Consider the following 27,985-nt stretch of genomic DNA (forward strand, 5'->3'; position numbering starts at 1 on the left):
TGTGTGTGTGTGTGTGTGTGTGTGTGTGTGTGTGTGTGTGTGTGTGTGTGTGGGGCAGTCGTTGAGTAAGCGAAATCTTGATCAGGAATAAAATTGTATCCTCATTTTGCTAAAAATTTGCCATCTTTATTGTATCACGTTCAATGGTCCCTCCTTACAAAACTGCCTTTTAAACCATATATATTTATATATCAGAAGCATGCTTTTTCTTTTTTTTTAAAAAAAAAAGTATATACATCCAGAGAAATAGTCCAGTAAATGCTAAAGACTTTAATGAACATATTGCTTCTTTGTTCACATGACTTCCTGTTTTGTTCGCCCGCGTTACGATGCGCAAGCAAGGATACATTCAACTAACAAAAACGAAAAAGCTTCATGTGGTCAACAAGTAGAAACATCAGCACCTATTTTTTTTTTTTTAAACGATACAATCTCACGCATTAGAAATTTGTTCATTTTCATGGGCAGCTTTTCTATATGTACACGTAGAAAATGGCAACATAATCCACATGACACAATGTAAACATTCTTTAACAATAAATAAATAAATAAATAGACAACCAGTGCATACTTAGCCCCCCCCCCAACAAAAAAAAACCTGATAAGATTTTGTCACATGATACGGCGAGAAATCACACACACTTAGTTCAGTCCGCTCATACAGTCCTCACATTCTGCCTTGGTGTGTGTGATGATGATGAGGCATTCAATGATCCCCATCTAGCATACAGGATTGACCCGGTGGTTGATTTTACCAGTTCTGGCTAGGCTCCACGCAGCCCGGGTGATCCAGTTCGGCGCTGTCGCAGTCCGAATCGTCGTAGAGGACCTTGAGATGGAGGAGAAAAAAATGGGCTGTTTATTGGGGGTGAACATGGCTGCTATCATATGAAAGGTTAATTTCCTTTCCTTACTTAGAATTACAAGTATGTATGTGTTGTATGTATGGCTTTCTTCCCCAATGTGGGCAACACTGCCATCCAATGGTCACAGTTCATCACTACAGTGCTCAATTGGCTTAATATTAAAATGAGGACTGGTCAAGGCTGTCAGCTACCCCTCAATAAAAAAAAAAAAAAAAAATTGACGGGAATTCTCATCATCGGCACACAACGTAAATATTTTAAAAGATGAGAATTCTCGAAAGAGTTAAACATCGTGAGCATGAATTTAGATGGACTTTTATGAGTTTGCCGCAGAGTCACCTCTTCGTAGTTGAGCTCGTGAGCGGCCAGCTGCGTCCTGACGTGGCGGACGGCCGCCTCCTTCTCGGAAAGGCCGTCGGAGGCGGCGGGGTCGGCGGGGATCTCGGAGCCCTGCGAGAGGAGGTCGTCGCTCTTGTCGTCCAGGCGCTCGTCCGTGTTGGTGCTGACCACGTCGGGCGTGCCGCTGTGCGAGTGGTCCGTGGTGTTGCCCTCCTCGCCGTCCGACACGGACAGGTTCTCCGAGCTGAACGTGGACAGCGACTGGCATTTGCTCATGCTCGCCGGCCTGCTGGGAGCAAAGGTGAAGCGCGCCGCCGTGTTAGGTGCGTGCCGCATAGGCCACTTCCTGCGTTCCATCTGACTTAGTACGGGAGTGATAATAATAAAAGTGATGACCGCTGACCTAAATAAATCCACCAATAGCTGCGAAAAAAAACAATTTGTGGACACATTATTTAACATTGTATTGTTCACTTCATTGTCAATCCTAGCCTTTCATAAATTGAGATTATTGTGGCTTTGAATAATTTAAATTTTAAAAACTAACTTAATTGCTATTTCTTTTAACGCATTCATATCAAAGACATAATTTTGCTTTTTTTTTCTTAAGTGCAGACTCACTCCCGGGGACTTCAATATTTTTTCATTTTCTTTCCAAGTGTGTGGCTCACGGGTGTCAAACTCAAGGCCCGGGGGCCAGATCTGGCCCACAACATCATTTTATGTGGCCCGCCAAATAATGATTTGACTTTTAAGTTTCTGGTTAAAATACCAAACTGTTTTCAACCTTTAAAAAAAAAAAACAAGCATTTTCCATTCCCAATCTCTCTTTCGAACAGTTTTTGCCAGCCTCTGATTTCTAAACTTCCAAAGTTTACTTAAAATCAGTCATACCGGCCCTTTAACAGAAACTGTGGCCCACAATAAGTATGCGTTCCACACCCCTGCTTTAGCTAAAGAAGGGTCTAAAAATGGCTGGTCCTCATTAAATTAAGTACAAGTAATTGATTACTTTAAGCGAATGACTACTAAAATACTCAATTATTTTTTTAAATAAATTGCGTAAGCTACCTTTTAAGAAACGTTTTTGTTGTTGCTATAAAATGTGTTACTTTAATTCCGTAAGAGTCGGCGGCAAAATGTGTTGCTTGAACACTCACCATCTTCTGGGCAGCTCCACCTCGCTGTCCACTTCTCCTTCCTCCTCCTCGGACGACACGCCACGTCTCTGTGGAAAACACATGGTCATTCCAAAAGTCAGGTAACCCTCTGAAATTGCACATTTTTCTCACTTTAAAGGGATTCATTCTCAGCAACTAGCTTCTTAACATAAAGTGGACAAGAGTTGAATCCTTGCTACTGTAATGACTGCATAGCAATTTAATCGTCGCATCCATTATTTCTCTCCCAATTTGTTTTTGTTGAACTTTGACTTTATGTGTGGACAGTTCCTGGATGGATTGTCGCAAATTTGCATCAAACCCTTTCTGCACAAAATCCAGTCAAATATAGCAACTGTTTAAATCCAACAATTTTTTTTATCATTGGAAATAATTCAAGCATCAAGGGGCCAAAGGTCATGGATGTTTTAACCTGCGCACCTCCATCAGTTCTGTGCACGCAAGCATCGTAAAAACCATATGAAGGTATTTCTCGATCTGTGGCGAGCTCAGCTGGTCGTCCCGCGGTCATCTCACCTGACTGCGCGTGACCGCCGCCCTGTAGAGCAGCGCCGACGGCGTGAGACGTTGACTCCTGGGCGAGCGCGTGATCACCGCGCCCTCCTCTTTCTCCTCGCCATCCTGAGGAAGGCGGGGGCCTCCGGCGGACGAGGGGCGGCGCGCCGCCGCCCCCCTGCCGCACGGCGAGTCGGGGCTGCTGGCTAACGGGACCGAGGCGGCGTCTTCGCTGGGCGTGTCGCTCCGCGGCGGCGTTTCCGCCGGTCCTCCCGCCCCGGCGCTCGCGCGCGAGTCCGCGTCCGGGCCGCCGTCCTCCAGGCCGGCCGAGGCGCTCTGGCTGCCCGCCCGGTCCAGGCCGGGGGCGGCCTGGCCCTTCCTGCGTCCCTCCGCTTCCAGCGTGGTGGAGATGAGGTCGGGGCTGGAGGACGACATCTTCTTGAGGAGCAGGTCGTGCTGCAGGCCCCTGAGAGCGGCGCTGGGGTCCAGACGCTGCTTGCTGCTGGGCACCGACGCGGTGGCGCTGATCATGGCCAACGACGAAGACAGCGTGGCCTTCAGCTGGGCCAGCTCGCTGTTGCTGCCTTTGCCCGCCTTCCTGTAGCGAGGCTTGCCTCGGCGCGAGCGGCCCGGCGACGTGGAGCCTTTGCCGGGGATGGTCACCTGGGTCATGGAGGCGTCCAGTTTGGGTAGGATGACTTCGGACTTGAGTAAGTCTGGCCTAAAGGAGACAAAGGGCACACTTTCGTAAAAATAATAAGACCAAAAAAAAAACTCAGGCTGAGAGACAAGGGTACAACTGACATAGATTTCAGTATAGCTGAAATGTAACAAATACACTTGTCATTTGGCATTTATGTTTGGCTTGATTTTTTAAAAATTTTGTTTCATGTTTTTAATGGGGATCCTTGGAAATTTTGCTTTCTAAAAGGGGTCCTTGACTCCCAAATATTGGCGATCCCCTGGTTTAGATGAATGCGCTAAAACATTGGTCTCCAACCCCCAGTCCGCGGGCCGCGTGGGCTGCACCCGAAATAATAATAAAGTTTTGGAGATGATTTAGTTTAATGGTACGCGCACACCGAACGTGAAAGAGGCGAAAAAGCGGAGAGTTTTGTATTGTAGTCAATGGAGTTCGCGTGACTGGGAGCGAATGCACGTCGGGCGACGCGATGGACGTTGAATGTTAATTTTTTTTGTACTTTTTCCGCATCGCGATAGCCAATCAACTTCGGGAACATTCAACGGCTCACGGAGGGGGCAGGAATGAATCATGGCGGCGGCTTTGCAGTCACCGGGAGCGATCCAACACGACCAGCTGAGCTTTCAATACAAAACGGAGCCAAGCAAGAGCACTCACCTGGCTTGTCCAAAGGCGGAAGCGAGAACTTGGGACAACTGGTATGTGCAGCGTTTGCTTCACTTAACAGCTGTTGACCCGTAGTTACTGTGCTAAGCTAACGATAGCACAAAATTTAGCAGCCAGCACCCCTAAGGCGATGACCGGTCCGTGGCAATCAAAAGGTTGGGGACCACCGCTCTAAAAGTATGCTTTGCGGTTTTTTTTGACATGATCCATCCAGCAGTACCCACAAAACAACACAAGGAGGCAGTATGCCCCTACAAATGCTTTCCTGTAGATTCCAAATATTGCAGTCTCTCTATTCTATTTCAGCTTAACTTTGTAATGTAATGGTTCACTTCTTTTTAGACTTGCATGCCAGGAACGTAAAAATGTTATTTAGAACTTTGCCGGGAAAATGTAACCAAAGTTGATGATGTTATGATGGTGACATTAGGACACTCAAACACATTCACTTCACATGAGTCCCATTGGGAATGTTCTCTTTTATTTCTTTTTAAACGGAACAACTTGGAAGTCAGCCATTGCTCCATTGTAGGCTTTTAGTTGATATTAACCACGTAGTTAAAGATAGCTTGAAGAAAAGCCTTTCTCGGGCGTGTAGAAACTGACCTCTTGCTATGCGCCGGTAACTTCTGAGGCACGTTGCGTTTCTTCATGAGCTTCTCCATGGAGTTGGAGGAAGCCGATTGTCTGGAGCTGTGGTGCTTGAAGCAGCCCGGGTACTTCTTGTCTAGCGACTGCTCCCTCCTGAGGTTACACACAGTAAATATTCACTTGATGGCGGTGACGTCAGTGTGGTCCGGGAATGAGGTGAGGTGAGGTGAGCTTTTCGTACTTGAGCAGTTCCTTCTCCTTGAGCTCCAGCTGCAGCATGATGGCGTTGAGCTCCATGTAGAGATTGTTGGCTCGCTCCAGTTTCCTCTCGTAGTGCTCCCGGATGTCCAGCGCATGTCTGCGTGAAGGTAAACACGAACAATGATATCGGCTATATATATAAGGCTCTTATCATTTTCATCTATTTTTATTTATCAAACAGTATTTTATCTAATCATATGATGGTATTCATATTTATCTAACTCCTATTTTCATTTCATAAATTAAAGTTTCTTGTTTAATAGATTTCTCACATTTATTTAAGGACTATTTTAACCATCAGTGGGTAGTAGTTATTAATACTCTTGTACATATAACATAAGGGAAAGGATTTGACTTTTTTTTTACTTGTTTTTTAAGTGTGGTCTTTTAGCGCACACACACAATTATAAACTTGATGAAACAGAGATGCTGTGCAACTTTGGGTATTATTGGTGAAATGAACTCGAACCGCATTGGAAAAACAACCGCATTCTAGCGAGGCGTCCACTGACCGCTCACAATGTGGGAAATTTGAAACACACTTAACTTTACGCGCCACAAATATATAACTTACGAATACGAACACAAGAAAATATGAAGATGAGATTGATTGTGTTTTGCTATAGTTTATAGAATTGGAACCAAAAATTACGGGGTGTGTTTTATGTACGGGTGTGTCTTATATTTGGAGCATTACGGTAATCGACACTTTCTTTTCAAAATACGAAAAAAAAGCACTTTGTGGACTCCTCAAATACGTCTTCTCAAATTTGTAATATTATATTTATTAACCCCAAATAAAAACATAGCCTCCTAACTTGAATAGTGGCTGAATTTTGACATGTATTTTCATTATTGAGCGCCCGACCTCAGTTCTTCCCTGCGCCGTTTGATGAGCTCCTCATCCAGTCGGTGAAGACACGTTCCCTCGGACTTGATCTTCTCAAAGTGGTGCCTGACCTCATCCCTCCACTCGGCCTGAAAACAAAAAGCTCGTCAAAAAAAAGGACCCAGATCTTAATTGCCCGATAATAGGAATGCATTTAAAGCTCATTCGTTTGGTCGCAAATATTCGCAATCGTCTGCATCATGGAGACAAAAGCCATTTGGCCGATTAACGCCGATCGATACCCGGAGAGCAAAAGTGAACATGAACCGCCACGCCGCCAACACCCCAAAACACACGGACGGTGAATCGCGACAGCCGTAATTTGATCCCCGTCATAGCGCGGAGGTCAGATGTGTGTGTATGTTTGTGTGTGTTTCTTTCTGCGCATGAGCGACGCGCTTCTTATTAAGCTAATGGACTGCATGTGCACTCTTCAATATGGCCGGGCCTTTTCTTTGCGCGCTCTCTGCTCCACACCATTAAAGAAATCAATACACTCCAGCAGCGGCAAATTCTTCTTCTTGACGTCACGAGAAAAACCCATTATGGAGCAGACAGGAGAGAAACCGTGGCGGATCGAGGGGCGGGGGGGTACAGGGAGAAATAAAGGATAAGTGGCGCGTTCTTGATGGAGGTTTTGCGCCGTGACCTTTAAAGGAAATAGGCACTGTGTCGTACGTGGGTTTTGTTTTTTTTCGGCTCTGCCCCCCTTTTGCTATGACACACTCGACTGGCTTAAAATGACGGAGGTTGGCCGAGAATTAGCCGGCGTAACGTGACAAACACAAAGAAATAACGGCGGCGATGTGTTGGAAGCTCAATCATTAGCGGGCTCCCGGGAGGCCAGAAGGGGCCCCTGCTGTAGCCGCACCAGACTGGAAACAAATGTCACGCCTTTGACAGGCAATTATTAATGGAAGCTCTTCACGGCTTTTCCACTAGATAAACATTTGTGAAGTCACTTTTAATTGAGCCGCTTCTTCTAAGTGGGATTTTGTCGAAAGTGGCATGCGCTGTTATTAGCTGAAGAGCTTTTTGGAGGGGCTAACTTATGCATTTCAAAATGGGGGGGGAGGCACTCAAACCGGGAAAACCACAAACCTTTTTATTTGTGGGATTTCCTATGAAACAGGATGCTATTTTTGGAGTTACCTGTGCACTTCAAATAGGGAAATTGCAAATCCCACGCCACGTTGAACTCATCATACGGAATGAGACACGCTAACATACAACGAAAGTGCAATCCCTTTATTTAGTGTATTTCTATGCCTTCGGTAAGAGGACAGTTTTATCGGGGTAGATTGAGTGCAACGTCTAGATGAGAGGTGTTCAATGCATCGATTGCGGTTGACTGGTCGATGGCGACGGTAGTTTTGGTAGATCGCATGACATCATGTGACGTGCAAAAAAAAAACAGTCACGAACAACAATGATAAACTATTAATTTCACCAGCCAGCATGTCTGTTATTTTAAGTATTAAAATAAGATTTTTTTTCTTCATTATTTATACCTGATTATTATACAACCAAACCAAAAAAATGAAGGACATTCAATAACACTTTTACCAGTACCAGGACTCAACTCTTATTTTTGATACAGCAATGACAGGTCATTTGAAAGAAACACCTGCCTGTTCCAGAAGAGCATTTTCCTTTAAATTTCATGAAATTAATGGCAATTTTCTCTTCTTCTAATTTATGAGTTCTATAGTAGTTGGTGCTCATAAAACGCATTGGTGACCCTCTCCCAGATTGCTGCTCGTCCATCGCTAATTTTTGTCTTCTGTCTGTTGTTACTATGGATGATCGTAAAAGGAAATTTTTAGTTTTCCAATTTCGTGCGCGTCAATGATTTCATTTGTACTTTTTTCGTTGTAGTTATTTGGTCGTTTGCATTCATTCGGCGCTCAGCAGCCAAAACTGCTTTTAAATGTGAGCTTTCGTAGGATCGTACCTGCGACTGGAAGTAAGTTTCCTGCGGGGTGGACAAGATGTCCGCCGAAGCGATGTCCAGATGCAGGAGAATCTGTCGGAACGAAGGTCTGTTCCTCGGCTTGCAATTCCTGTTGGAGGCCGGAATTAGTCATGGATGCGGCTCGAGAAAATTGCCTCTTTCTCTTACGTGCGTTTAATGGAAAAAGCAATTTATTGGCGTTATCTTTCCGCCCGCTCACCAGCTTTGCCTCAAGAGCAGTTTAAAGCTGTCGGGACAGCTGTCAGGTACGGGCAGCTGCAAGCTGTTGTTGCCCACTCCCCAAATGATAGCGGAGGAGTCCACGTCCTTGTAGGGCACCTCCCCCGTCAGCATCTCCCACAGCACCACGCCAAAAGACCTGCGCGCACAAAGATAGGACGCAAATTTACTTCCCCCGAAATGTGACGGGAACAGATGAAAGGAGGCATTACCTAAATGTCACACTTTAAACTTTATGGAAATGCATCCAGCCTTCCTTGCCACGCTTATCTATGATGGACACTTTATCTGGCTTGAGCTGCTCAAGCTTTTGGATATGGAAATGCTCCTTTTTTTTTTTTTTTTTAGCTACTTTGATAAGAAGTGATGAAATATTTCGCCAAAATATTTAACAAGTCATTGTTGTCACTGATGAGCCCCATGGGAAGGTTAGCAATCTATGGAGAGTCTGTTGTTGGCACCTTGCTTCTGTTGCCATGGTGACAACATAACCAAGGAGCCAAGAGCGTCACTCACTTACAGCATCCAGATGGCGTGTTTACATTTGTAACGTTGACAATCTGCACGGTTGCTTGTTCGAGTTAAAGGAACATTTTCTAATTGAAGGATTCAGTCAGAGCGGGCTCGCGTTTGATATGTGAGATAACATATCCAGTGTCGTCACGGTGACCGCAGATCAGCTCATTTCGTCATCCGTACCAGCCAGGACGCATCTCCTGGAGTGTTGGCCCTAGCGTCGGTGCTAACCTGCAACGCTTGTCCAGATTATGCTCTGTGGTGAATGCGAATGCTCGTATGACAGTGTTAGTTCTGTTAGCATTTGCTTGTTAGCGTGCAAATTGTTTTTTTGTATTTGAGAGATTGATGATAAAAAGTAACACATTTTATAATGTATAGTATCGTGTATTTTATTGTGTATCACATTGGGATTAAATGTTGGCGCTAAATAAGTAAGTAATCATTATTCCTTACTGGTAAAATAATGTTCTCTGCTCTTTTGCTTGTCGTAGGTCTGTGTGTTAAAGACACTTTTGTAATGCTGTTTTATTTGTATTATTCATGTGAAAACAGAGTGGAAGCAAAATATTTCAGAATGGCTGCTATTTCCATAAAGAAGGTCCTTTTCACTATACTTTTCCAAGAACTGTTTTCAAGAAAAGAAGTTGGATATTTTAGATAAACACAATCACAGCCAGCACAGTAAAAAAAAAAAATATTTAGGTATAATGGCAGAATCAGGCATGGAGGTATATTATGATTTACCGCAAGTAATGCATTTTGATTATCTGAAAAATGTCAGCAATGTACAATGAGAGGTAGACTAATTATTCACTGCCAGCTCAGTAAATCAGTAAAAATAGATCTTTGACATCTCTCGTCATCTCTGGCCTTGAATGAGTTAATGTTGTAATTTTACCCGGATAGGTATGAGTTAGGTAAAGTGCATCGTTGAAAAAAAAAGAACTACCGATACTTGAACAGCCAAAAAGTTGTCTTGGTTCAACTTTTTTGTGAATTACAATGACCTGACTGAGGTGCAACACAGACATAAAGAAAAAAAATACATTATTAGTAAATGCATGGGTATTTTTTATTGATATTGTGACAATACGTTCTACAGGATTTTGAGTGACTATTAATACGAACAATACACTTACATATTTCAGTCTGAAAAGACTTGTTTAGCATGCTTTTATTTGTCTTTTTCACAGTTAGACATGGAAAAAAATCAAGATAAAATTGTTTCCTATTATTACCTAAGAATTTTAAGAAAGCTCTCGTGTCTTCAAGTGACGCATCTGTTTCTCGCAGTTGAAGTTTTACAATACTTGAGGGCATGCCGGGCACAAAAACAGTAGTTGCTACAACTTTCACATGCCCTATGCCCTCTACTGGAATGATTTAAGTAGCGTTAAAAAGATGATCAACTATGAAATGTGGCATTATAAGGTAACAGCTATTAACTAAGTGTAATCTATGCGCGTGGTCCTACAATGGAGCGCGCAGTGATCGAGTGATTTACATACATTAAGAGCCACTCTATGGTATGCATAGGTGATGCGCTTTCATTCTACACCAAAAAGCTTTTTAATCCTGTTTTCACCTCTGGACTAATGCACTGCTGGCCCCTGGCCAAAGCAGCCGCAGGACTGGAAGGTTATTGCAGCCTCTCCTGAGCACTGCAGCATCTGGCAAATCAATTATTAAATTAGCCAGCGCTCCTTTTTACGACACGGGGATGAAGAGGGAGGGAGCCGGGGATGCGTAGTGGAAGAGCTGAGGGTTTAGCGCAGGGCACACCATCAAACATGGCAGGGAGCCTATAGAATTTCTTGTAATGAGATCTTATGATAGATTTTCGAGAAACTGGATCCCGCGCTCTGTACGGTAGTAGCTTCCAATCCAGTGGTTTTCAAATTGAGGTCTGTCTGGCTTAGCTAGGGGGGGGGTTCGCAAAAGAGGTTGCAAAATGATGCGTTTTATAATTATGGGCGATTGGGGAAAAGTGCGGCAATCGGACAATTATAATAAACAAACTCATCTGCTCTCATTTGCTAATGGTCAGTAGAGCGCTCACGATTTTTTTTAAGAATCGATTAATCTGTCGAGTTTGGTTGCCAATTGATCAATGCATCAGATTATAAAACAAGTGTTAATTTTGGTTTGTCATGTGAACTGTAGAAAACGTCAAAACATACGAGATTGAGTGAGCAAATATGTAATGGAGAGAAGCTACATACCAAATATCCACCTTCTCTGAGACGGGCTCATTCCGTATGACCTCTGGTGCCATCCAGGCCACCGTGCCGGCAAAGGACATCTTGGTGCTCTTGTCGCTCAGCTCCTTAGACGTCCCGAAATCAGAGATCTTCACCGCATCGTCATACGTGATAAGAATGCTGAAAGACAAGGCGTCGTCATCAGCACAGATTTTCTGTAGAATCCCCGTTTGTCCTTTTCCAGACGGTGGACGGAGCTCACTTGGGCGATTTGAGGTCTCTGTGGATAATCTTGTGCAAGTGAAGGTAGTTCATCCCGCCGGCGACGCCCATGGCCCAGTCCATAAGAAGCGACGGCGTGATCTTCCTGCCCGCTCTCAGCACCTCGTAGAGCTGGCCCTGGGCGCAGTACTCCATCAGGATGCAGTAGCACGGAGCCTGGGTGCAGATCCCTCTGTTGGACAGGTATAAAGTGCTTTTTGTGGGACATGTCCATTTTTGGGATCCTAGTTAGCGGTGTTTGAACTATTACGGGCAATTCTGAACTTTTTAAGGGGGCTTGCGGTTATTGGCTCCAGGTGGCAACAAAAGCAATGTGAACGACGGCGGACGTACTTGAAAGTGATGATGTTTGGGTGTTTGAGCTTGCGGAGGTGCTTAATGTCGGTCTCCTTGATGTTCCGCACTTTCTTCACCGCCACTTCCTGCCCGTGCAGCTTGCCCAGGAAGACGGCACCTTGGGCGCCGCTGCCCACCCACTGCAGGTCCGATATCTCCTCGAAAGGGACTTCCCACGCTTCTGAAAACAGAACGTACCTTTAAGCGTCGCCGTAATAAATTTGCAGATTTCATTTGGACTAAATGAAAGTCAAGTAATATTATTTACATGTTATTATATGTTTTCAGCTTTTTTTTTTTTTTTGCAGGTGTTCCATGATGTATGGGAATTACATCTATGTTCTTGTTTCTTTTCGGATGGATTATTTTGTTAGACATTCGAAAGCATACAAATGTGGCTGGACATCTGACCCTACAGCAGTGGCTCGCCATGATTTCTTCATAGTTACTTGGTATACCCCCCCAGTGTATTTTTTTTTACATTAGGAATAGAATAGAATAGAATGCCTTTATTGTCATTGTATATATGTTTGTTATATGTATTGTATAGCCATTGGATTGTACAAAATTGGGTGGGCTGTTCTCATTGGTGCATATAAAATAAATATGAACAGTAAATAGAATAAATATTATGCAATGTTTTTGCCGATTCATCAAAAATTGTCAAGCACAACTCATTAGTACAGGTTGATATTGGAAGAAGCTGTGTGTGCCCCTGCAGGCTCGGAAATCCGGTCACTTTTGTGGGGTTTTAAATTTTAAACAAAATTATCTGAAAAGAAAACAAGAACATAGATTTAGCTGTCTTCCATCATGGAACATACGCAAAAAAAAGTTGAGAAAAATACATTTTGAAATAGCATCCTGCCACTCTCTAATCTTCCCTGCTGCTGTGATAGAATGTGACGTCAGAAATGGCTGTTTTGGGAAAGCTGCGTTTTCTTTTGAAGGCTCTTATCCTTCGAGTTCATCAATCAGCGGCATGCTAAAGGGCACGCAAACCAGCTCTGTAAACTTAAAAGGCACTTAAAAGTATTTTTTTTTGCATGGACCTAACCTATAAGATTCGTACGCTTATGTTAATAATTTGGCTATTTATTCTAACACAGATGAATTCATTGCTTGTGTTCTAGTGGTGTGGCACAGGACCCAAAAGTAGGTTGTGAGGCCATTTTGGATGGGTCACGGCCAGGTAGTAAAAAATTATACGTGCCCCTCGGTTTACGACTACGCACACTCTCGGAAGTCTGAAAGGTTACGAGAATACGTCAAGCTCAGTTAGCGCGGCCTTTACTGTAGTGTTTTTTTGCTGGATTTATAGAAAATCAATGGATGGAAGTAACGTTATGTACGCTTCATGTTCACATACCGATTAATCCTACCCAAAAGCAATTTTGTAGGCCATGTTACCACATCGCAGTCGGCAAGCAAAGCATTTAGGGCGCTATCATGTCCTTTTGCCGTTCAAACTAAACGTAATGAGCGTGTAGTGGGTACGGGAGCTCTTAATCTCCAGAGTGTAATTCTGCTTCAGCCTCCCAAATCCTCCTTAGTACCTTTGTGGGGCTGACGCGAAACAAGGGTGCAGCACTCGGGAAGGGGGAGGGGGAGGATTTGAGAGCTCTCGCGTTGGATGCGCAGACAGGGGAAAAAAAGAAGCGAGGGGGATCCCCTCAAGGGTCGGCCGATGACAGGCTGTTAATGCGTTGGAGATATACAACAAGATTCACGCACATTTGTCATATTAATAAGAACGGCATGAATGATTAATGCTGGCCATTGGCTAATGAGATGCTTAATGTCTTTACGTTGAGGTTGCGTGATAGATCTCCGCTGGTGCGCTTTGTGCATTAAACGCAAGAAATCCAGGCCGGTCGTTTAAAATCGATAAAGAGCAATTTTTCTGCGTTTTCCCTTTGCGCCGGAGAAATGCTTGGTCACCATGGAGGAACTCGGAAACTCTTCAATTTATTACGGTTTTATACAACTGTGCCAAGGAGCCTGTTACTTAAAATTACTTCACTCATTTCCGTAGATACCACATTTATTAGATAGAGCACATGTCATAAAACGAGCATCCAGCATCACGGAGGGCGTTAAGACTGACCCTTTCAAGTTGGGTGATTTTTTTTTTTTTTTTTAACTCAGTTCAAAAAGTGAAACTTATGCTTAACACAGATTCATGAAACACACAGAAAAAAAGGCTTTTTAGAAAGCCACATTCTACCTTACTGTTTTATGAACTTACAAGTAGATTTTTTTATGTGCTATTCTAATTACTTTATATGGCGAATTGGCGTTTTTCATTATCTATAAACTGTAGTCATCAATAAATAATATCAAACAAACAATAATAACAATGTTGTGATTGCTGGTGTGGTTGAAACGAGAGCTGTGTAGGGAATTGGGAATAAAGTTAATTTGTAAAGGATTGTCTGTGCAGGTGCATAACTACTGTAAGAAAAGTCAATTTATTACAGTAAATCAAAACTAAATCTTTTGATACTTTGACTCAAAGTAAAATATATATTTTTTTTACATTTTTCATATTATTTGCACAGAAGTGAACAATTGAACTAATTTAAGATGCAACCGCGCTGTATAGTACTTTTTTTAAATATTTCTCACTAAATCTCTTGTGGGTCCCCAAGGCAAAATTCATGAGGTAGTGGGTACTGTAGTCACCATTATTACTAAGAAAATAAAAAAAAAAAATCATGAAATATTTCACTGTGTGTGGGGAATCTTAACGACTGAAAGAAAGCGTGGCGCTGATCCAAATTTGGTTCGTTTGACCTTGGCTAAGTCGCGCCTTTTTTTGCGAGTGAGGGTCGTAAGGTGCAGATGGATTGGGAGCGATAACCGCTGGGGATAAAGAAGAGCGAAAAGGAGACAATGGAGGAAGGGACAGCGATGGGAATCAAATATAAAAACGGGGAGTCATAAAATATCAGCCAGCCATAAAGACAAGGGTAGATATAAATCTGCCACTCGCGTGAATGATGTGTAACATGTTTATAAGTTTGACTTGGTCTTCTGCCATTTTATTGGCTCCTGCCAGGAGCTGCTTATTAAACGCTTTCTATTTGCAGCGCGTGTGTGTGTGAGGGCGCGAGCGCATGCGTGCGGCGCGCGTGTCAGGTTAATAGAGATGAGAGGCAGAGGGGTCAGAGCGTGGCCATGCATAATACATGAAGCAGATTTGGCAGAGGAGTCCCACGGGAGCGCTGCGCTATTGTAGTGGCTGCAGACATAAACAACAGTGCGTCAGAGGGGGCCGGCTTCATTAGAGGGCTGCAGTGGGATGGATGGACGGATGGATGGATGGAGGTGGGGGTGGGCAAGAGCAGGCCAACGTGCTTACGGGGGGGAATATCAATGGGGGAAATAAGCCCGGTGGAGATTTTGATGGAGCATCTCGCTCTGCCTGGAGAAAAAGTGTTTGTTTACAACAGGGGTGGGAAAGCTATGGCTCCTGGGTATGATATTTACAGTCACAACCACTGTGCCGTGGCGTTATGATGATACCATTTCACTTTGACGGAGTTTTATGTTTTTATACGGCCCGACCGATGATTAAATGGGACGACTTTGGCCCTGGACATCTGCTAGAAACACTGAAGGCCAATACGATGCCGATTATGGTAACTTTTTTACCTTTATGTACTCCAAACATTTGTATACAAATAACGCTGCGCATAAATCTAAAACATAACCTTGTGTTCTGAAATATATGTCATGATATTTGTTGAGAAGCTCATTGCGCGGACCTGTCATTCAAAACAAAAGCAAATCTTAATCATTACCGTCAACGATTAGGTGAACAATGCAAGGAAGTTGTGCAAAGAATTGACCTGGATGTCACTTTTTTACACACAAGTCAAGTCAAAATTTGCTTTAAACTGTGCAGCATAAATTATGCATAATTGTCGTAAATATGAAATCCATTCAAGTAAAAACTATTTATTTCACCACGCAATGCATTCTCTAAACACAAAAGGAAAGTGTATACGTATATTTTTTTTCTTTTTATAATATATTTTGTGTTGATCCCTGCTATTCACAGGGAATATGTAGCATGCCGGCCAGTGAATAGTGAAAATCTGCATATAATTGCCATCTATTTAAATGCATCGGAAAGAAACAAGTGCTATTTTTTTTCCTGCCAAAAACCAGCATCAGCCAAAAAAAAACAAATCATATTCTTCTTCAATGTCAATGACGTATGATGATAAGCTATCCAATGTTATTCTATCAACATCATCATTCATCATCACATAACAAGAAAATGTCCATATGTGGTACTGATATGAAGATTGTCAACTTGAAGTTGCCAACATTACATTCCGCATCTTTGAGCGTTTGTGGCTTTAAAAAATGGGCCGAGCCTGTTCAGTGACGTGGGCGTCGGCAAATCAAAGTAGAATTGGTGTCGTGTGCTCGTGTGCTGATTTTTTTTATGCAAAGACTAGTGTGTAAGTCTGGCTTGGTGGAAAGATTATCTGTGCAAAGCTTCAAGGCCTAGATTTTCATGCGACTTTTGTAATCAAATTACTCAATTAATTGTCACAGCCTGTGAAAGAACAATTAAATGTTCTTTTGCCAGATGGCAGCAAGTACATCATTAACCTCATCAACATAGACATCATCATTATTTCAGCCCATATACGTTATGTGACAATTTCATGGGTTGAGAAACTATGCCCGAGCATTTAAATGAGCCTGCACACAAACACACACACACACACACACACACACATTATAATAAAGGTCATCTGCAAATTTAAGGATGCTTTTAAAGGAAAAGTCAACTCAAACAGGTTCTTGACATTAATATGTTCTATCTGCTTCCATAAGTCGAAACACGGTATGATTTTAGAATATGAAATAAGCAGCAAATGTCAGTAACTGTCAGCTGACAATAACATCACAGTTGCTCTTTTTTTTTTAAAATTTGGTTGTATGATAGTCGCATGTTTGGTCATTACCAAAGCCCTGTACAAGTGTGACATCATTTTCAGTCAACAATGGCAAAATGGCTGGTGGCTCAGATAAAAAAAAAAAAAGGTGACATTAGTTAGAATGACAACAAGTAGAAAAATGGCTGCCGCCTAAAATTGCAAACAACATTTTTAACTTGTCTCCTCATTTATATGTGCTTTACATTTTAATTGAGTCTTTTTTTTGTTTTAATTAATGACGGTAGCTTAATGACAGTGACAATAATAAATACAGCTTTTTTTTAGGAAGAAAAACGTTTTGTGAAGTTTTTCATTATGGCGGTTCTTGGAGAGTTGAGTTGTACTTAATGTAAAATATTTGACAAATCACTCGAGCACACTAGCGCAATATAACAAAGTTGCTGTAGCAATGTTGGCCTCTGAATTTGAAATTATGGTTTAAATTTGGAAAATTATTTGTTTGAGCGTGACAACAAATATTTTTTATCGATGTAATATATTCCTTACAGGACTTCATTTCATATACTGATAAGAAAAAGATTCCATTCCCCAGATTTAGAACGGTTTAGTGAAATTAATTGTGGCGGTATTATCATTCAATTAGCTGAGCAAGGTGTCAGAACGGAATTAAAAAGGTATCTCATGCTGGCTTTTATTGGAGTACTTAATGATGTGCTGCAGGGGTAAGCGAGGCAGCGAGTAAACGTACCGTCCAGGTCGTGTTTGTGTTCAGTGGAGTACGCCTTCCCGATCATAGTCCAGACTGGTCGCAGACAGCCAAACAAGCCCTCCAGAAAGCCCCCGCCCCCTCCGTTGGACTGGCACTGCAGCCTGGCGTTGGCCGCCTCGCGCCGCGCCTCGCTACCGTCCGCCTCCGTCTCCGTCCTGGCGGGACCGCCATCATGCTCGTGCAGCTTGAGGACGCTATTGGCAAAGTGCTCCTGTTGCTCCTCGCTCGGCGTCCGGCGCGGCCCGGGAGTCGGCCCGTCTCCCCCTCCGGGCTCCACCGTGCCCCCCGTGTCGATGGAGAGGACGTTTCGAAGGACGCACTGGGTCGGCGTCAGGTCCATTTCAGGGGTGCAGGGCGTTTCGGCATCAAGCCGGCGAAAGGACGGCGGGTCTGAGAGAGGGGTGTTGAAGCCCGAGAGGGACGGAGACGGGGCGCGGGGCTCGTGAACGAGGGCCATGGGAGAAAGAGTGGAGTGGCTCAGCCTTGAGAGACAGGAGGACACAATTCAGCGTAAAATATTTGCCTCTCACCATGGTGGCTTTAGGCTTTAAGTATGTGCAATATGACAATCAAACGTTTTGCCCTGAACCAAGTCTTTTTGGGGACTCTTTTAAAAAAAAGCCTGGCTTGTATCAAATTAGAAAATTCTTCAAAAACAGTTTTAGAAAAACTCATCCATAACATTAAGTTGATGTGCACGGATGCTATCGGTGACTCAAGGCAGAATTTTTGATGCACCAGAACGTGGGCTTATCATCTTTATTCCTTCCAAAGCAAACTGTAAAATGGTGCTTTTACCTCCTATGATCAGTACATAAACTATTGAAAGAACATGGAATACGCAAAAAACATCAATCTTATGCCATCATTTGAGTGAGAATACTTAGTTATGGTCGATTTTTTTGTTTTTTAATTGCATTGTCAGTGTAAAAATGAAGCGGGGAGTAGATATATGGAAGCATCCGCATGGGGGGCCGGACTATTCATCCAGCCTTTCATCAATATCTCAGACAGAAAAATGTTGTGCTCCAGCCCCACTACTGACTCATAATACACATAGAAGACCCCTAATCACTTTTTAAGGTGCAAAATAATCACTGATGAAAAACAACTGTATATGCGTGACATTCTGACAGGAGCTCATGCTGTTGCTATGGCATCTGTGTGGCTATATTTACATTCACATCCAAGCTACCGGTCAGGTCATAATACAAAAATTATATGCCGAATGAAGGCATACAGCCCTGCGTGACAATGTGAACTATCGGGCTTATTATTCTATGAAGGTGACGAAGGACACATCTGGTGCCTCCAACCTGCCCTAATTGCATGTGCTACACAATAGGCTTGATAATGGCTGTATCTTTTTATTACTGCAGAAAATATTAAGTTCATATAATCAACATGAGCAACCAATAAGATCATTTATGGATGGAGATTGTACTATTGTAATAAGTGTTTATGTGATGTTAGTGTATGATTATATTCACGTATGCAGCTGTCCCATGCGCCAGGACAGATTTCTTCATAGGGAGACAAATACAGAGAGAGCTTGAACACAACTGCATTAAGGTTATGTGAATTTTACAAAGCACATCAGCCTTCGCATCACAAATCTTGAGAATCCCAGTTAAATATATCTTATGTTTGTTAAATAAAATAGGTGCTTTTTTGTGTCCAAAGTTTCAAACCTTAAGGACGATAGTCAAAAACAGAGCATACACAATCCAGACATTTTCTATACCGCATGTGATAGTGTCACGGGTGATCTTAACCCTATCCCAGTTAACTTTGGGTGAGTGAGACATACTTGGACTAGTCAAGAGCCACTAGCAGATAAGCTATTTCACACAAGAACTATTAGTCGTTAATTAATCTAATATTCATATTTTAAAAACGTGTGGGTATTTGAACCCACAATTTTTGATGCGCTAATGACTAGTAGCTAAACTGAGCTGCCTAATACAAAACCAAAATAAGAAACACAAGTATCTCAGCCTGGTGACACAAATATTAACATCCATAGAGCCTTGCCATAATCTTTACATGGGTACTGAGCGAATATTTTTTTTCTGTCATAGAAGACCCAATAAATTGGGTCCAGGAGCCATTGCAGGCTCCCAACCCTCATTTTAAAAACCTGTGGTTATCTTATAGGCTAACACGACAGCCGCACCATAAACATCCTAAAACAGGGTATAACGTGGCCTACCTCAGTAATGAGAGTTGCCCATCAGTTGTCCATCCCCTTGAAGTCAAATCCTCTTTCACCTAACGGGTAACGATGAAAAACACACGCGTAATCGGTGTTTATTTTTGCGGTTTTCGTCCCGAATCGAGCTATAGTCGCATCCTCATCCTCAGCATCCAACCGTCAATGACGGCGACTTCGCCCAACTCCTCGCTTTAATCCGTTTTTGTTCGTGTTGTTTTTTTCTTAATGCTTGTTTTGCTTCCTTACGCCTCCTTTTCCATCTGCCGTCCTCTGAGGATGCTACGCGGCCACACTCGGCATTATATACGGCGACTCTAGCTCACGTTTTAGTCAGTAAACAGCGACAGGGAAGGGAGAGGGAGAGCAACGGAGGAAGAAGCTGGAGAGAGGGGGCGGGGTTTAATGACGGTTGTCGTCCAATGGGAGAAGAGATGCGTAGTGACGTACACGGTGCAGGTAGACGGACGGCGCGATACGAGTGTGAGGCTACTTTTAGGCAAGGAGGGGGGGAGATGTAAATGGGGGTCAGCTGGTATGTGAGGTGATCCAAATGATGTCATCTACAAAGCACGCAGCATTTGACTGGACAGGGTCGTGTAAATCCTTTTCAAGCCTTATTAACGCCCTCTGGATGGAGTTTAATTGGTGCATAATCTGGGAGCCGACGCCCCCCCCCCCGGCCCTCCCCCCTCACCTTCTGCTACACTGGGAGGCATGAGGGAAGGATGAATGTGTTATTGCAATCCCACGTCAAAATAAATACTTGACTCCCCAAGTCTTAAAGTACAGCCCACCAGGTCTACATGTTCATCAAAAAAGACAGAAGTCAAATGTCTGTTTGCAAACCTTGGATCTCTAATTACATTTTTCAAGAAAGAAAAACAAACTGTCCTGTTTGAGTTACCAAACGGTCCATTGGTTCATGCTGAAAGTTGAAATCATGCAATGGTGGCTGGAGTCATTGTCGATACCTTATCTGAATGCTATCATGCCACAAAGAAACTACAGGCTAGCAATTAGCATCTAAGAAATGAACAATAAAGGAGCTGCAGCACATGTAGATATACGATATAAAAGGACTCATAGGTGCATAGTCATCCTCTCTGAAGAACAAATATTACTGCTTTACTGAGAATACTTGAGAAAAATTGGGCCTCCAGTCAAGTAAATCGATGTCTGCGTTATATTGAACAGTAATTTATTATGCTGTCATTGAAGAAATTGGCACAGACAGGTGTGTTTGTTAAATTAAAACAAAAACACAATAAGGCTTCAGTTTGTCACAAAAGCTAACACCTGTGGTTACGTTACATAAAATAAGATTGTACAATAAAATGTGATGTATTAGAGAAAAAGGCATGGTGGGGGAAATTGTTATATATGGGAAAATATGGAAAGTGTGCAAGAATTAACTCAAAACATAAAGACATCAGTAGCAAGTTAAAAACACTTATGGGAATGAAGTCATGAAAAGAAAAAGAACCCTAACCAGAATATGTTGCAATATTGTGAGAAAAAAACAAAGTGTGCTTAAATACTACTTTATATAATGCTACAATTTAAAAAAAAAAATCATAAAATATTCCAATTGTTTCTGTCATTCTGTGAATGCAAACACATTTAAGGAACCAGTGAATACTAGCCAGTTTGAAGAACTGTAAAGAAGGGACCAAAAATCCTACTGAGACAGAGGCAAACTCTTCTTGTTTTCAAAACAATGAGCATCGTTTGTGTTTTTGTAAGAGTTGAGCGTTTATAGCATACATGACCCTTTTGAATGCTAAATCTAAATCCAGCCCTTATCTCTCGGATTATGCTGGGTTTAAACCCCAACGATGACCTCATCGCTACGCTTGGAGACAGTGGGGGGAAACCCTAACTAGCGAATACACGCACACACACGAGAAACAAGGCATTTCAAATGACCTAATCCTCTTTCATCTTTAGTGTAAAGCGAACAAATATTACTTGTAACAAAACATCTTTTGTTCATTGCTTTGCAGTCTGAAACCTTTTAACTTCTCTATTTACAGTAAACTGTAAATTAGTGCCATCACACTGATGATATGTTGTACTATCCTGTACTATATCATGCTAAACACCGTCGTGTTAAATACTGTACGATACAACTGTATGTTGTGCTATGTTATACCCTGCCATAGTATACTGTATGTCCTTATTAAATGTATCCAAGGACACTATATATAATGCGAGGTAGTTTATGCTATTTCGTATTGTACAATATGTGATACCATTATACTGTAAATTGTGGACTATACTACTACATTTTCTGCAATACAATATTAAGATAGGCTGCACTGTATGATACTCCATACGATACTGTCATGATCAACAGTAATATACTTTTATTAAGTTAGGCTATGCTGCTCTATGATATGTTCCGATCTATTATACTGTTCAGTTTTATTTCATGTTGAACTATACAAGACATACCCTAGTATGTTACTCTGTTACATACTCTATGCTATTCTAAAGTCTAGTATAGTATCCTATGTTGCACCATGATAGCGCACTCACTCACGTATAAATTCATATCTGAAATGCGAGTGTCACGGTCTAAGTCGTGATAAGCGTCATCGTGCCTGACGAAGACGAAAATCGTTCTGGTAAATCCAAACAAAGGGATGACGAGGGAACCTAATTCTAATGATGTTTTGATATTTTACACCACGGGAGGAAGTATCACGTCACAGTTATTGGACGATATTGATGTTTTGCCTCACCTCTATTGTTCTTAGAGAGAGGCATTAATACGAACCACAAAAAAATGGTTAACACGTTGGACTGTTCTAATTGGATAGCGGTACTCTGCAACTGGTCCAGAATGCTGATCCGGTTCTTAGTGGTACCAGGAAAGTGGACAAAATCACATCTGTCATAAGATCTCTACCGTAACTTCCTGTGAGTCATGGATAAAGTTGAAAAAGTTACTCTTATTCTACAAAAGCCAACATGGTCTCAGATCAAAATGATTTTGACGATATATTTGCGATTTCTGCTTTATTGAGTGTTTCTAGAACCGGAAACAACCAAGGAGCCAATTGCACCTGATATCTGCTCAAGCTGTCAGTACATTGAATTGCATATTCTGGTTTAAAATGTTACAGTTCATTGCTTGTTAGAAAAAGTATTTGTTTTATAAAACACATTTTCTGTTTATTAAAAACATATAGAGCTATATACAGTAATCTTATGTTAGCATTTAGTCATACGAACATTTTTTTACATCAACAATATTATTTGTTTGTTTCAGCATTTTATTTTCATTTCATGACTTTACTTCAATTTCACCATTTTATTTTTTATATTTGGATTCTACCTAATCTTTTCAAATAATCTCGTCTCTTTCGTTTTAGGTGCTTTTCTAACACATCATTATGGATTTGTCCAATGCATCAATGGTGCCATACTTACCCTGCCTAAACTATTATAACTACAATTAACCAAAGAGTTTGATTTCATGTCACAATTTTATACCCTCGATGAATATTTTAACACCCTTTACCAAAAAGAACCAGGTTTCTTATTTAAGTTTTACATGACTTGTGGCAAAGAAACTAAAATAAGCCTTTCAATTATTCCTGTTGTGCTTTCAAGGATCCCTTCAGTACAGAACTGTATCTTAAGGCAATGTAGTCCTGCACTCTATTGTGTTATTTTTCTCCCCAAACTTTCTTCATGATTTATTTATCAGTGCTTGGAGATCATTGCTGCTTTTGTGGCGGTTCCACATGGACCAACCCAAACATGCCGTACTATATATCGTTCATTCTAGAGGGAAAACTCCAAATTTGCATCCTCAGAACCATAATGATCTCAAGCAGCCTGCTCGCATCCCCCTGCCAAGTGGCAGCTCGAACATTGCTGCATTGTTTGGCACGCTGCCTTCCGTTCTGTAGGGGCAGATTAGCATAAAGCCTCCGCTGCAGGATGCTGATGTCTATACGGGCATGGTGTACATGCCGCTGCATGCAAGTGTACGGTGCCAGGCCCCATGCCAATTGGATGCAGATTGCTTTCAATTGGCTTTCACGGTAGAGATGGTGGCGGCGGGGTGGGTTATAAGTGTCCAGGGTAGGGACTGAAGGGGGAGGGCGAGTCGGGAAGGCTATTTATGGATCCTCGCAGAGGGCTCTCACGTCAAGCGACTGTCATGTTCCCTTGCTGCTGAATTGACGACCAATCATGCGCATCCACTTGGCTCGGTTCCAGGAACGTGTCAAAAAGCCAACGATAATTAGCGCATGGTTTCGAAATCAGAATGAGCTGAAAAGTACAGAAAATGTTTCATTCAGATGGAAGGTAGCGTGAAAATAAGATGATTGTATTCATTAAACTTTTTTGTTAAAAATGATATAGCACACTCCGGTGTTCAGTTACCGTGATTTGCTGCTTGCGAATAACCCCATTCAGATTATGGGGGGAAATTACCCTCCGTAACTCAAGACAATTTTGCATGTTGGCTATTTTTGTGCTCCTTCTGAAACATTCTAAAATGCTGCGAGTGTCACCAAAGTGGTGGCGCAGTTGCAGAATGGTTAACATCGGGTGTGAAAAATGGATGGATGGATGGATGGATGGATGGATGGATGGATGGATGGATGGATGGATGGATGGATGGATGGATGGATGGATGGATGGGTGGATGGATGGATCTTACCGAAGTCTGACTTGTCAAGTGAGTGTGTGGGGTGGCTGAAGACCCAAATGCAGGGAAGTTGGGAGTCTTAATAAATAAATAAATAAATACATACATAAATACATACATAAATACATACATACGCGTACATAAAAGCTGACCTTGGGTCACCATTGTCATCAATCAGTTACCTTGAAGCGGATATAGAGTATGTTATGGAGAAACGTGTGTGTGTGTGTGTGTGTGTTGGGGGGTATTCTCCATTGCGGGGAGATGATCTCATCTCCTGTCTGCCACCCAGGAAGAAGAGTTTTCATTCATAAACTTGATGCACTCATGTGGCGACATGCATACTCTACGAGTGCTTCCGACAGGAAGTCAAGGATGCAGCCATAAAATAAAGAAATAAATAAGGCAGGTGAGATCACTGCCGGACTTTGTGACATGTTGGACAAACCTTTTGCTTCATGGCTGCATTTGATTTTTAAAACGGACGCTCAGGTCATTTGTACATGAGGTTAAAATTTGTATTTATTAAAAATGCATTCTATTTTCCCATGTTATTTTTAATTAATCTGATCTATATTACAATGATTAAAAAATACATTGCCACACATAGTATGTAAAATGGATTAGTTTACTAGTATACAGTATATTTCTTATTAACCAATTGTTTAGTGTAATAAATGAGTTCTGGAATATTTGTTGTATTAAATTAATGTTTTGGCTGCAGCTATGAGTTAGTCAAAATATATGTATTCATTTTGTATTTATTTTCTATGAATTTTCTAATTAAATAATGGGTTAAATCAGCCAGTGAAAAATATTGTAATTATTATTACCTTAAAAAGGCACATCATTTATTAAAAGAATAAAGTTTTAGTCAGTTAGATTTCAAATAAAAAAAGTAAAATAAGCACTTATTTGCATTTGAAATGAATTCATGCTGTAATAAAATGTTATCATTTGATTGTAATTGGTTGTTCCATGTTTGTGTGCCCTGCATTTGGCTGCCAACCAGTAAGGGGTGTATCCCGCCTATTGCCCCACAAGGGTAAGCGGCTAAGATGATGGATGGACGGCTATATTATCATACTTATTAGTATTATTTATTTGAAATAAAATAAACACATCTACACTATCATTTTTAAATGACTATACTGTGTATAAATTCAGTAAATACACACACACACACACACATATATATCATCAAACTAAATTACTTAAAACATACATTTACTTTTTTTTTTAATCTTTATTCTGTCTTTATTTTTTTTATCTTTATTTTTTGCTTTCTCTAGAAATGATGTAGCACATATGTTTGTTTGAAAAATAAAACATAGTCCTTGAGCAAAAACCACTTTTGATGGAAATGCTCAGTGGGCCGGATTAATGAACATAGCGGGCAGTATGAGGCCCAGGGGCCCACCTTTGCTCACCCCCACTATCAAAAATTCCTCTCAATGAGGAAATGTGACACTCCCTCAATATTTGACCTTGACAACAATACTGCAGCACGCAGCCATTGTGATATTTTCTATACAAGTGGGTCTCTTGGTATATGATTCACTCTAGTGCGATTTAAAAATATGCTAATGCAACATTTAGATCAAGCGCGGCTTTGATCTGACTGGGGAGATTAGTGATGCTTCCCTTTGGAAGCCTCCGAGAGACGCGCAGGCGGTGAAGAAAGAGTTAATCGGCATAGAGGGGGAACTGGGAGAAGCCTTCCTGACACTCACGTGGTCTGTGCCGGGAAAAGGAGAGAGATGGAGAGGGGCGGGGCGGGGTTTGGGTGCATGTTGCCGTAGAAACAGAATCCTACGTCGGCGGTGTGAAGTCAGCGGCGCAATATGAGGTGGTGACTGCAGTTGGATGGAGGTGGGCGATGGGGTGGTTGTGTGTGTGTGTGTGTGTGTGTGTGTGTGTGTGTGTGTGTCACACACAACAGTAGACGCATGTGGAATGCTAATGGCGACACGGTCGCACAAAAATGATTGTCAACATCATCTACAGCGCAGTGGGGTAAAGCTTTTGTGGGTTCGGTGTTATGGGTCTTTGTATAACAAATCCTGAAGAATAGGAAAGTAATAGTTAGCGCATATGTCTCACAGTTCTGAGGTTCAGCGTTGTATTCTCAACACAGACCTTCCTGTGTAGCGTGTGCATCTTCAAGATTAGCAAAAAATGCTTGTTAGACTCATTAAAGGCTCAATGTGTGTGAATATGAGAATGACTGTCCATCACTGCTCTGTGATTGGCTGGCAACCAGTCAAGAGTGAATCCCGCTTGTCTTGCCCAAAATCATAATCGTAAACACCCTAATCTAGTAAATTAATCTTTACGAGGTCAGATTTCTCAGCGACCTAAAATTTGGGGACGTGTGTCAACAGACACACACATGCGCAAAATCTGAAAAAGCCATGCTTAAAATCAAACTGGAAGTCTGTCAGAAGTCTCATGGTTTGAAGCCGCCATTTTATATGATAGCCTACAGAGGCCAACTTGTCCTAGGGACGTTTTTAATGTATGGTCGCGATAGTTTGACGACTTATCATTAAACACCAAACACTAATGAATCTCTTCCATTACATGCACAATGCCTCAGCAAAACCATATAATAAAGCATATAATGAAGTCATCATATTAAATGCTAAATGTATTAGCGAGAGCACATTTTCAGCGGAGGCAATCTCTTAAAAGGAATAGACACATAAACTATGATAGAGTAATTGGCCACAGTATAATTGTGCAGGCCTGCCTATACCAATTAATGCTGTAACATGCATAAATCACACTCAAGATTAACATTGGCTTAACTACAGTTCCCAAATACCCTGGAGTGAAGCAGCTCACCAGCTGCGAAAAAGGGGCGGATGAGCCTTAATAATTATGCCGACCTTATTATTATTAGGATCCTGTTTTGAGCGGAAAGGGGCATTTGTAAGCAAACATACACGTTGTATACACAGATACAGTTAGCAAACATGCAGAGTTAGGAAATAAACAGTGGCACACAAACTCCACTTAAGTTGAATGTGACTGTGCTGCATATTGTCTTCATACTGCTCATTAGATTGCAACCTTAGATTGAATCCCAATGGTGGCAATGTTATTACTTTGGCCAGAATAAATATTCAATGTTATAAATTATGCATGCTCTTATAATATCAATCTGTGCTTCACTGATTTGCATTTATACCAGCAATGTATACTTTTTATCTGTTTCTATAAATTTTCTGTTTCTTCAAAGTAAAAAATAAACAAACAATTCAAAGGAGGCATTACGTTACAAAATAACAGAATATAACTTTGTTGAAAACCTATATATAACCTAGTGTACTAACTGTACAGTCAGTACTTATAAACTCAGTCAATAGGTGACTGTGCAGTTGCACATCTGAGCCAAAGGTGTTTACTAGACAATGTGATTGCAACAGTCTGTATATGTTGAGTAACAGCAACAATAATACTATTTTTTTCAGAAAATGACACATTTTGTTATATAGTTTTGAAAATAATTTGATTTTTATGTTCACAACTGCATCCAGTTCAGATTATAGTCTGTCTGCCTCTCTGTCTGTCTCTTGCTCTCTCTCTCTGTTTGTGAAGAATCAATTCAGCAAATGTCTAACAAAATGTATGTACAAAATGTCTTGCTCTAACTTAGTGTATAAGTAAAACTATAATTATTTTACATGAAGAATTGGACACAATACATTTACATTAATCATATGCTTTGTAGAACATGACCTGATCAAAAGAATAAATAACCATTTAAATCACTTCCAAGTACAGGGGAGACTGTGCAAATAGTGTTAATAATACACTACACTTTGTAAACCCATCACATAAGATGACTGATATTTATCTAGGTATGTCAATGAAATAGATTC

At 41.6% G+C, this 27,985-nt stretch overlaps 1 protein-coding gene across 2 annotated transcripts; it reads right to left on the reverse strand.

Annotated features, from left to right (window-relative positions):
• Positions 1-250: 250 nt before the first annotated feature.
• LOC148419368 (mitogen-activated protein kinase kinase kinase 12-like) lies at positions 251-19,762 on the reverse strand. Of its 2 annotated transcripts, none has more exons than XM_088422704.1 (14): positions 19,427-19,762; positions 17,194-17,696; positions 11,521-11,704; positions 11,168-11,359; positions 10,927-11,085; positions 8,166-8,324; positions 7,946-8,054; positions 5,971-6,080; positions 5,083-5,199; positions 4,857-4,994; positions 2,903-3,602; positions 2,366-2,433; positions 1,206-1,491; positions 251-829 (listed from the first exon to the last, which is right to left on the reverse strand). In XM_088422704.1, the coding sequence occupies exons 2-14, from the start codon at positions 17,669-17,671 to the stop codon at positions 752-754; spliced, it is 2,778 nt and encodes a 925-aa protein (XP_088278830.1). In that variant the 5' UTR covers positions 17,672-17,696; positions 19,427-19,762; the 3' UTR covers positions 251-751. The 2 variants fall into 2 exon arrangements, with proteins under 2 accessions (XP_088278830.1, XP_088278829.1); XM_088422703.1 differs by having other exon boundaries at positions 1,206-1,494.
• Positions 19,763-27,985: the final 8,223 nt, after the last annotated feature.

Source organism: Hippichthys cyanospilos, chromosome 9 (genome assembly GCF_059441005.1).
Source record: "Hippichthys cyanospilos isolate Australia breed blue-spotted pipefish chromosome 9, RoL_Hcya_1.0, whole genome shotgun sequence".
NCBI classification, from domain to species: Eukaryota; Metazoa; Chordata; class Actinopteri; order Syngnathiformes; family Syngnathidae; genus Hippichthys; species Hippichthys cyanospilos.